Here is a 12,292-nt window from a genome sequence, read left to right as displayed (position 1 = left end):
ACATCTAATCAGATTTGAATATTGTGAGTCAGAATGCAGTGGGATGACCAGGCACGTAACATCAGAACATGTCGCAATATAACAATCGTCTGTCAGCTAACCACAAACTTAACAGGATCACGGATAAAACAAATGACGTTATGGTGCATGTAGATACATGCAAGTGCTAAATAGAGAAGTATTCCTGTTGCTGTCAATGGAGATGATCTAGCAATGTAACGTTCACTGACATCACATTGTGACTCAGACAAGTTTTCGGCTTTCAGTAACGTTACTATAGACAGACCTGTTTGACCACCTGGGAGGACAACACTCACCTATGGAGCTAACGTTAGCTAACATTCCTCACGCTATCAAATCGTATCGCTGGTAAACAACGTTAAAAGTCTAACGTTAAACCGAAATACTTGTGTTGGGTTTCACTGCAACAGCAGAAAGTTCTCTTCTCTTGTAATGAGCAGGCTTGACTAGCTACGTAGCTAAAGTTACTCACAACAATAACAGGAAATGCCAGGCTAACGTAGTTATAAACCAACTAACGTCACGGCACTATTAACATTAATAACTTGCAATACTACATGTTATTTAGAGAGCCAAACTCCATTCATACATCTGAAGATAGTAACGTATAGTCCTTACTGCTACAAGTCATTCTAGCACTCGTTAAGAGCCAGTTCTAAATTCAGCACAACTTCATTGTTTTCACTCCAATACAAATTCTAAATCAACTAGGACTGAAATCTAAAGGATTTGCCACTTTCAAGTTACACTATAACACAGCATGGTGGCCCGTTAGCGCCCAGCCTAAACGGGGTTAACTAACGTTAATTCGCTAGCTTTACCACACAAAAAAATTACCGGAAGATAATAATTCCCCGATGTGTGCATAGACAGTAGGATGTGTGTAACTTTAAGTTAACGTTAGCTAACTACGCTGCGCGAAAAAGCAACGAGATATTAAATCCAGATTTTTACATGAAGTTTTTTTGCGACATTCCCCTATGAGAGTAGTTACCCGGGGCTAGGCTAACGTTAAACACGGAACGACTAACGTTATTCCCGAGAGGGTTCCTTAATGTCCAAACATTTCGCTTCGCTTATATAGAAACTGTTGGCTAAACAAAAGCCAACTCTGTAAGAGTTAGACTTGAGTCAACTTTACACACGGGCGAGGAAATGTTTAAAAAGCTGAGAAAACTCACCCATTATTCCGCCGTTCCCGTCTGCTTTACTAACCAATACTTCTCCGCTTGACATAGTCTCTCACAAACTCAGCTCAGAACCCAACTATAGCTGAAGTAGTAGGAGTTGTACCGACTGTTGCACCTAGTGAGATCGAGTGGGATACGCACATTATTGGACGTAATGGCATCATGTGAATAACGCAAGAACGTCAAATCAAAATGCGTACGCTCTCCTTGGTGAATACCGACTGCGATGCATCGCGAGATTTGGATAGAACCAGAACCAAATATTACTTACAATTATGTCCTCATACTACAGTTACTTATAATAGCCTACTTACAGGCCTAGTTATAATATTAACTAGGAAAACACCAACTAAATTCAACTGGTATGTGATGAATATAGACTTGCAAAAGACTGGGAAATGTCTACAGCTGCCTCTGAAAATAGCTAATAAAGGAATTAAAATAGCACATAGCCCAAATTCACATCCACACCCACCAAATAATCTATACAAATACACAGTGATTACAGCTGAAAGAGTGCTCAGCTCTAAAAGAGTGCAAAACACTCTTCCTGGCTCTTGGGAAATGAGACATACTGACAGTCAACAGTGCCATCTAGAGGGTATTCTTTTCTTTTCATTCATTCATCCGTGTGTTGCTTTTTTGGAAAGATCTCCCTATGGGAAACATCCTCAATCTCAATGGAACTAACCTGTTAACTCTATTAGCAGTAACATTGAGAGTCAAAATGAAGGGCATCATTTGTGCTTAAATTAAAATGGGGTTTAAAAAAAAGAGAAGTGATGGCATAAAGTTTGAAAGCTGATTATGGCTCAGTTCTGGAAGTTAAAAATGGTTTATAAACTCATTGTGTGCTGGCCTTTTCAAAGTAAAAAAAAAAAAGAACAACCGTGTGCAGAGCAGCTTGTCATAGAGAGAAGCAAGACTTGATCAATTGTTCAAATAGGGATAGCAGTGTCTTAGAAGACATTCATCTTGTTTGTACAAATGAGAGAGACACAGTTATTGTTATTGTGTTTGATGGACAAGTTAAATCAAGGATAAACCCATTGAGACAAACCACCTTGTTATCGAGGGAAAAAAAAGGGTTCAACTTCTGGCTCCTTTCAGACCTCCACACACCTGACCATCCGCTATCTGAAGTGGGTGTTCTTACTCCATTGCTGGTTTTGGAGAGTTACAAACATTTTCAGATACAGCCCTCCCAATTCACGTACAAGCATAAAACTCAAAGCACACCTGAGGCTGACAGGAGCTACACAACTACCTCAGATACCTCAAGGTATGACGAGGGGTGGAATGTATTTGCACCGTTTGCACCTGTGTTGCACTGTATTGTACTTATGTCTTATGTCTGGCCATGAATGTATTGTATTATATATATTTTTATGTGGCAGCATTTTGTCCAAGACAAATCTTCCTTTGTACATTTATCTGCTTTTTATTTTATTTTTTACTGTTGCAGTCAACTAATCTACTAGATATTGATTTTTAGTTTGTTTAACAAAGTTTGTTTAACAAAGCCATATTGAACATTGGTGTGCCTGTTCAATTTCTCTTGAATGTAGTTGATGAGATATTTAGTATTAAAATGTACTTGATGATGGTAACTATAGCAATCTTTTTTCTTTTTGTTTTCAGAGAGGGGCACATGAATGTTGTTGCCCAGGCAAACAGTGAAGTGTTACCCTGGCCCTGCTTGGGACAAATAAACAAATCTTGATACAGAAAATCTACAACCGCCGTGTGTGAGTGAGGGTGTGTTAATCGCAATCCATCTTATACTGTAGTTGAGTTATTTCACTCTGGGCCCAAGTGTTGGACTGACTGACATGCAGCACGATAGAAAGAAACAAGGACAGACAGTAAATCTACAGAGTGCTGCACAGGATTCTGGGTGGTTTTTTTCTATCAAAGAGCATAGCAGACATGAACCATCCTACGCAAGGCAGCAGTGAAATCAACGCACAGAGCCTGAGCAGCTTCACTGAGCTGCATATAAGACAGGCTCTGAAGTCAAATGAAATGGAGCGTGTCAAAGAGGAGAGTGAGCATGTCACATCACATTATATGAAGTTGGCATGGGCCACCTTTGTCTCTGTGTCATTACTATGTACAGCTGATGAAGCTGTTGTGTTGCTCTTGCAGATGGTGTTGAAGAATAGCTGCTCGGAGACTGTAAATTATGTGATTACACTGACAATACAGCATTTTCTGGCTTCATTAATATCCTTCGACCCGCTGTGGTCTTACAGCAATGGTGAAATTAAAGATTTTCCTCCATTGTTGTAAATAGAGCTTCTTATCATCTACACACAGACTTTGTTCCAACAGATTAACATGGAATGTGTGCCCATCAAAATACAAACACATTATAGTGTATTTCTCAGCCATTAGAGAGAGTTTATGTATGGAGATATGTATTTGAGAGATGAGATAATATTGGCAACAGCCTTTAAAATATTGAAACGTATTAATAGTGTGTGTGTGTGTGTGTGTGTGTGTGTGTGTGTGTGTGTGTGTGTGTGTGTGTGTGTGTGTGTGTGTGTGTGGGGTGAAAATTGGATTAGGTTTTTTCTTTTCTGTTTTATTCTATTCTGAATGGAAATATTTGTTTATACATTTTCTGTTCATGTCTTTATGTGGGTTGCCAGTAGATTCTTCTTTATGGCCTGGCCCCAGATTATATGTTACTCTCTAATTATCAACCAGTCTGGTTTCCATTACATTACTCTGTGTCAATCAAAACAGACTACAGACTGTATGGCTGTGCTGTTGCATTGCATTTGTTATACCCAATGAGTGTATTATGTAACATACATTACTAGTCCTCTTTCCTCACTGTGGACTTGCAACATATGTAGAATGTTTACAGTTCACTTGATTTTTCTTATTTTGGTTGAGGTGGAGCTGATTTGAACCACTGTCTATACAGTTAGGGGAATTAAAACCTTGACTTTAAAATGAGCTATTAACTACAACTGTCAGATAAATGTAATGGAGTAAACGTGCAATTAAAGGGAGGGACACAACTTAAGTGTAGTACAGTATACAGGGTTCAGCAATAAAGGTTACCTGTTTGCCTGGTCTGAAAAGGCTGCCTTTCTCTCTTTTCACCAGCCTCTGTTCCTAGAATTAACAATGTTTTGTGTCTGCTTAATCTTTAATATTATATTAATTATAGTGTTTTAGTTTAATGTTTTAGTTAATTTGCTACTTTATCATTTGACATAGGCCTGTTTAGTGGGTTTATGAGTTCATAGTGTTTTTGCTATGGTTCTGCCTGCCACCTTAATCGAGGAGAGTGCATGCAGGTGTGCCTGATTAGGTCCTCTCAGCAGGGAGGTGCTGGGAACTCCTAAGTTGTACAACAATGTGTAAGATAGTTGTGCAGTGAATTAAATTTTTTATAATATTTAGGGTGCCTATAGTCATTTTTCACAGCAGACATGTTGACATGTCAGTAGGAAAAGCACAGGTTTATTTAAAACCATTAATGATGGCTGCATTCCACTTAGGAGAGGTCCTGGTATTGTGCATGCTGACTTACTGAAATATCTTACTGGGACACTTGATGGAATTGAGCCATCGTTAAGGTTATCAGTTTCACCTGTGCTTTTCCTATTAAGACAAGTCAAAAATGTCTGCTGTGAAAAAGGTCCATTGTTGTGAGTGCACATATCTGTATAAATAGTAATGTCAGAAGTAACTGTTCTATCCAAATGTAATGGTATTGTCCAGATCCCAAGTGTTTTGTTGTTCTTTTAGTTTGACTACAGTAAAATATTAAATAACCGCAAAGACAATATTAAAAGATTATGGGACATATTAAATAGTATTATTAAAAATAGTTTGGGACAACAAAGTTATCCTCAATATTTTGTTGATAACAACATAAGAGTGGATAATATGGATGATGTGGTCAACAGCTTTAACAATTTCTTTATAAGTGTTGGACCATACCTGGCTGAAAAAAATTCCAGATCCACTGCCATCTGAAGATTGGAATGATAACCTGACAGAAAGGACTCCAAACTCAATGTTCCTCACAGCAGTGAAGGAAACGAAAATAATAGATAAATGTTAATACAAAACATCTACTGATTGCAATAAAATTGATATGCCAATTGTAAAAAGGTTATTGAGGGGATCTCAGAACCACTAAAATACATCTGTAATCTATCATTGTAAAATGTTTGGTAAATTTCCAAACAAAATTAAAATTGCTAAAATTGTGCCACTGTATAACACTGGGGACACCACTTCACAAATTATAGGCCTGTTTCTCTACTTCCACAATTCTCAAACATCATAGAAAAACTATTCAGTAACAGATTGGATACATTTTTAAATCAGGCTTGTGCAAAATTCAGAATTTCAGAATTGGCCTCCATTCAATTCATGAATTTGAATTTGAATAGAATTGACTCCGCCCCACAGGAAGTTGAATTTGAATTTGAATGACAGGAAGTGGAATTAAATTCAATGGCAATTCAAAGAAATTCCACACAGTCACACAACAGAAAGAATGTGCTGAATCTCACATCCATTAAGTGTTAGGAAGGTTACTTTGGAAATGTATATTGCTTACTGTTATAAGTTACCCATTATAAATGTGGTTTGGATTACTTTATTTGGATTACTTTAACGATGCAAAGCAATATACTTTTAATTTGATTAATAACTAATTGAATTACAAATTTGACCTCAGTAATACAACTAAATGCAAATAACATTTATTTTGTAATTTAATAACATTATTTCATTAGTCACTCCTCAACCCTGCATACATTTTGTGGCAAAATATAGATCACTCTTTAAGAGAACAAATATTTCTATTAATTCCACAATTGGCAATAATTGTTTTCTTGATTTACAATAAGTAATAAGTAAAAAGTGTGCTTGCATGCTTTTAAACACATATGATATCCAGTGTTGGGGGTAACTCCTTACAAAGTAACGCCATAATATAATCACATTTGGCTGTAACTGAGTAATGTAACACATTAATGCTACTGTTACTGTTGTGTTGTGAATTGAAAGTGTGTTTAGTTTAGTTGTTGTGTTTCTTGCTGTGTTGCGCTACAGTAATGTAATGAGTAGAGTAATGAGTTACTATCTATAGAGAATAGAGAATAACAAGTAAGGTAATGCATTATGTTTTTTTATTTTTTTTAAAGTGAATAATGTGTATTACACGTTCTTGAGTAGTGACCCCAACACTGATGATATCAAATATCAGTAGAATAATACCATCAAGAGATGGTTGTCAAAATAAAAGACTGTTTGTCTGTTAACTTAAGGTCGTTTTATGCTTCTGCGTCAAATCGACGGCGTACCCCCGCAGACCCCTCTGTGTCTACACCAGACCATACACCGTACCCCTCTGTGTCTACACCAGACCATACACCGTACCCCTCTGTATCTACACCAGACCATACACCGTACCCCTCTGTGTCTACACCAGACCATACACCGTACCCCTCTGTATCTACACCAGACCATACACCGTACCCCTCTGTGTCTACACCAGACCATACACCGTACCCCTCTGTGTCTACACCAGACCATACACCGTACCCCTCTGTATCTACACCAGACCATACACCGTACCCCTCTGTGTCTACACCAGACCATACACCGTACCCCTCTGTATCTACACCAGACCATACACCGTAGCCCTCTGTGTCTACACCAGACCATACACCGTACCCCTCTGTGTCTACACCAGACCATACACCGTACCCCTCTGTATCTACACCAGACCATACACCGTAGCCCTCTGTGTCTACACCAGACCATACACCGTACCCCTCTGTGTCTACACCAGATCATACACCGTAGCCCTCTGTGTCTACACCAGACCATACACCGTACCCCTCTGTGTCTACACCAGACCATACACCGTACCCCTCTGTGTCTACACCAGACCATACACCGTAGCCTGATGTGCACCTCTCGAAAAATGTAACTACACGTCACAGTGACGCGCGTCTCTCGGCCGTGGCTTGGTAGCGTTGCATTTCCCCCCCCAACTCATTTCCTGGTTCTCCTTCTCCATCAACACCATGAGATCAAGGAGAGGGTTAACTTCTCCTGCTCCAGATCTCCCACCGTGGTCAGAAAGAACAGGGGAGACTCTTTGGTTCTCTCACTATGACTCTAGAGTCACTACTCACTCTGAAGATAATCACCATCACTCTCTCACTTCTCCCTCGCTCTATCACCGACTCCCCACACACACACACATGCCGGCTCGACGCACACACCAGCGCACAAGTTTAAACATCAGGTCACTTACGTAGGCTACGGCGAAAGCTCTGCGTGGAGCCTCCGCTGAACCATAAAATAGCCTTTACTTGTAGATGCCTTTTGAAATGTGAAGTAGCCTTGATGAAGACACAGACTGGAGCACTGCAGTGCTTGGATATGGCTCGGTGGTTTCCAGGTGTTCTTGTTGGAATTGGTTCTTCAAAATGAACTAGTACAGATTACTTTTTAGGCCTGCTATTATTTTCCATGTCGCTGTTATTACAGGTGTCAAATCTATAAACGTTTGTAATCTGAAGTTGGAAGGGACTTCTGAAACTTAAAAAGTCCAGTGTTGACCATCAAATTGTGTAGAAAAGAAGCTTTCAAACAAATGTCCACCTCAAATTGTTTGGCAACCATTTTAAAAACTTGGTTAAAGTAAAGCATTCTGGGAAATGGAGTCATGTTCCATCATGTTCCACGAAATTACAATTACAATAAATTAAACTTAAGTATTTATTCTGTGACTAGAGCTTTTAACATTTATTGCTGGGGGAAAACATTTCCTTTTAATGTAATCTGTACAAGTAGTTCAAAGTAATATCATTTATAGAATATGTCATGCAATCATAGCTGACATATATTGTAAAGCTTCATAGTTTAACACTTCACTGAAATTATGTATATGAATGTCTTTGAATTTTTATTGATTGCAATTGTGCTTCCTTTAATTCAAATTCAAATTGTAATTCTAGATCCTGTTTTTGACATACACCGTAGCCCTCTGTGTCTACACCAGACCATACACCGTACCCCTCTGTGTCTACACCAGACCATACACCGTACCCCTCTGTGTCTACACCAGACCATACACCGTAGCCCTCTGTGTCTACACCAGACCATACACCGTACCCCTCTGTGTCTACACCAGACCATACACCGTACCCCTCTGTGTCTACACCAGACCATACACCGTAGCCTGATGTGCACCTCTCGAAAAATGTAACTACACATCACAGTGACGCACGTCTCTCGGCCGTGGCTTGGTAGCGTTGCATTTCCCCCCCCAACTCATTTCCTGGTTCTCCTTCTCCATCAACACCATGAGATCAAGGAGAGGGTTAACTTCTCCTGCTCCAGATCTCCCACCGTGGTCAGAAAGAACAGGGGAGACTCTTTGGTTCTCTCACTATGACTCTAGAGTCACATAGCTGACATATATTGTAAAGCTTCATAGTTTAACACTTCACTGAAATTATGTATATGAATGTCTTTGAATTTTTATTGATTGCAATTCTGCTTCCTTTAATTCAAATTCAAATTGTAATTCTAGATCCTGTTTTTGACATAAATTCAAATTCAATTCAAATTCAAGAATTGAATTGGAATTTAGGAGTCATTCTCAATTCAATTCTGAATTGTGCACAAGCCTGTTTTAAATAAACAAAAATTACTATCGGACAGTCAATATGGATTCAGATCAAACTGCTCAACATCACTGGCAATAATTGACTCAATTGAGGAGATTATGAATGCAATAGACAATAAACAATATGCAATTGGAGTCTTCATAGATCTTAGAAAAAGCCTTTGACATAATTAATCATAACATATTTATCAACAAACTGGAAAGGCTTGGGATCAGGAGGTAGTATTGCACTGGGTGAAAACTTACTTAAAGGGGTGGTTCAGAATTTTGAACATAGGACCTCATTCCCAAGTTAGCCAGTGTGTTATTTATCAGTGGAGACAGTTTTCAACATGTTTCATCCAGTCCTTCTAGTTGCAGAGTTCGCTGGTGCTAGGCTAGCGTAAGTCAACAGTAACTGCTAACCTGCCATTAAAAACAGTCTGACCCACTCCACAGTACACTTGAGGCAAATAAATTATAACGCCAGACTATCGATGTAAATGTCTGTGTTGCTAGAAAAATGTTAGAAATAAAACTACCCTTGCATTGCATTTCAATAGTTATACCTTGTTCCCTGTAGTTGTTAGTAGGCTTAGGCTATGGCAGCAGCGGACTGATATTACCTGTTGAGTAGCTGTTGGTGCATCTGGAAAGACGGATTGAACCGCATTCGTGACTTGTGGTCCTTTAGACTGCGGGGTTTTTCAAAGTCGTCTGGTCTAAAATGATCACTACACATTTGCCACTTGAGTAGAGTCTCTGTCTTGATGTTCAAGCCAGCAGCAAGAAGCCACAGTTGGTTCCTTTTTGGATCTTGCAATGGAAATTTGTGGAAACTTTGTGGTGCCCATCTGTAGCATTTATTTTTACAATTTGTAATTGTAATTGTAATTTGTTTTTTTTGTTTTTTCATTTATTTATGATGTTATGTGTATGTATTATTGCATTGCCACATTTACAAGTGAGTTGTAAAGACCTCAGGAAGAATAGCACCTGCAATGCAGGAGCTAATGAGGACCCTAAATAAACAAACGCTGAATCACTGTGTTGCCTAGTCCAGGAAACAATATGTGAAGTTGTGAGACTATTCATCGTCATGCTTGGACATTACTTGTGGCATCCCCCAGGGGTCAGTATTGGGTCCAAAACTGGGTATCAAAATTTTTAAAAGGAAACTACTATATATTAAAGGAACTACTGGATATTATTACTTTAGAAATGTGCAAATTAAAAAGTTGGTTTGACAAAAACAAACTATCGTTACACTTAAGTAAAACTAAAATCATGTTATTTGGTAATTTACTCAAGTACAGATACAGGTGGACGGTGTGGACATCAAAATAGTAAATGAAAATAAGTTTCATGGTGTGATAAATGAGATGATGTGGAAATCCCACATAAAACATGTACACAACAAGCTTTCAAGAAGCATTTCCATACTTAATAAGGCAAAACACATTCTGGAACAAAAATCACTCCACATTCTTTACTGTTCACTCGTATTACCATATTTAAATTACTGTGCAGAAGTTTGGGGCAATACTTATAAAAGTATCATCACTATCAATATTGCAAAAAAGAGCAATTTGGATAATTCATAATACCAGTTACAGAGAACACACAAACTTGCTATTCTTAGAATCAAAAACACTAAAATTCAATGATCTGGTACATTTCCAAATGGCACAAATAATGTTTAAAGCAATAAACAACATACTCCCTGGCAATGTTCAAAATTTTTTTTTTAATAGAGATGGGGGATATAATTTAAGGGGAGAGTTCTTTTTGAAACATCTTTGTGTTTGTACAATGTTAAAGACTTTTTGTATTTCTATGTGGAGTGAAATTGTAGAATGGATTGAGTACATTGTTAAAGCAATGTCAAAGTATGACCCAGTTTAAAAAGAAGTACAAAACTATGGTTTTCACAAAATACAGGGAGGAGGAAGGGTTTTGACATTACATTACATGTCATTTAGATGACACTTTTATCCAAAGCAACTTCCAATTAAGTGCTTTCAACCCTGTAGGTGCAAACTCCAGACAAAAATTAGTAAGTGCAAGTACATTAGCTTTAAATGAGCAAAATTACCAAGAGCCATATGAAAGTGCAGCTTCAAGATATATATATATATATATATATATATATATATATATATATATATATATATATATATATATTTTTTTTGTATCCGAGGTGCAGTCGGAACAGATGTGTTTTTAGCCTTCGGCAGAAGATGCGTAGGCTTTCAGCCATCCTGATATCAATAGGGAGCTCATTCCACCATTTAGGAGCCAGGACAGCAAACTGTCTGGACTTTGTTGAGTGATTAGTTGTCCCTCGCTGTGAGGGGGCAGCAAGCAGGTTGGCTGATGCAGAGCGGAGTGGGGGGGTTGGGATATAGGGTTTGACCATGTCCTGGATGTATGCTGGGGCTGATCCTTTCGTGGCCCTATACGCAAGTACTAGTGTCTTGAAGTGGATGCGGGCAGTAATTGGTAACCAGTGAAGAGAGTGGAGGAGCGGTGTAGTGTGAGAGAACTTGGGGAGGTTGAAGACAAGTCGAGCTGCTGCGTTCTGAATGAGCTGCAAGGGTCGGATGGCACATGCAGGCAGGCCAATCAGGAGGGAGTTGCAGTAGTCTAGACGTAAGATGACAAGAGCCTGAACCAGAAACTGAGCTGCCTTCTGCGTTAGAAGGGGACATATCCTTCTGATATTCTGTAGTTGCAGCAATGTTGGCAGTGAAGAAGAGTTGATCATAAAGTGTCACACCCAGGTTTCTAGCATTCTGGGTGGGGGCTAACACAGAGTTATCAATGTTATAGTCAGGTCTTGGGTAGGAGAGCCCTTCCCTGGTAGGAAAAGGAGCTCAGTCTTGTCAAAGTTGAGTTTCAGAGGTGTGTGGACATCCAAGAAGAAATACGTGCTGCTACTTGCATTTCAGACTCCGGGAAGGAGAGAATTAGTTGGGTGTCATCTGCATAGCTGTGATAAGAAAAGCTGTGCGAGTGAATGATAGACCCGAGAGAGTTGGTGTACAGAGAAGAGAGGAGGGGACTCAGGACTGGGCAAGGTTCTGAGGTAGATCCTCTCCAAGTTACCCAGTAGGTTCGGTCTGCCAGATAAGATGTGAGCAAAGAGAGCGCAGAGCCTGAGACACCCAGATCCTGGAGTGTCAACATTAGGATCTGGTGGTTCACTGTGTCAAAGGCAGCAGAAATTTGGAGATAGAGGGGTGAAAGGGGAAATAGTACTTGATGTGATGGATGGAAAGATGATTTCAGGAAGTGGAGAATGAAGAGTGTATGTCCATCTACACACAGCAGAAGTAGAAGAAGTAGAAGAAGCAGCAGAACCAACAGTAAAAGTAGCAAAGACAAGGGGCAAGCAACAAAAGCAGCAAAACCAAGTAGC

General features: G+C 39.1%; 1 protein-coding gene across 2 annotated transcripts in view; it reads right to left on the bottom strand.

Moving 5' to 3' along the window:
* LOC114567832 (septin-7) overlaps positions 1 to 1,400 on the bottom strand; it is a 51,662-nt gene extending 50,262 nt beyond the window's left edge. For both annotated transcript variants that reach the window (XM_028596968.1, XM_028596970.1), the window contains exon 1: positions 1,203 to 1,400. In XM_028596968.1, the coding sequence (XP_028452769.1) occupies positions 1,203 to 1,257 (55 nt within the window). In that variant the 5' untranslated portion in view covers positions 1,258 to 1,400. The remainder of the gene's footprint in view (positions 1 to 1,202) is intronic.
* Between the last annotated feature and the right edge of the window lie 10,892 nt (positions 1,401 to 12,292).

This window comes from Perca flavescens, chromosome 14, assembly GCF_004354835.1.
Source record: "Perca flavescens isolate YP-PL-M2 chromosome 14, PFLA_1.0, whole genome shotgun sequence".
Classification (NCBI taxonomy): domain Eukaryota; kingdom Metazoa; phylum Chordata; class Actinopteri; order Perciformes; family Percidae; genus Perca; species Perca flavescens.
This window is presented reverse-complemented; position numbering and strand designations above follow the sequence as displayed.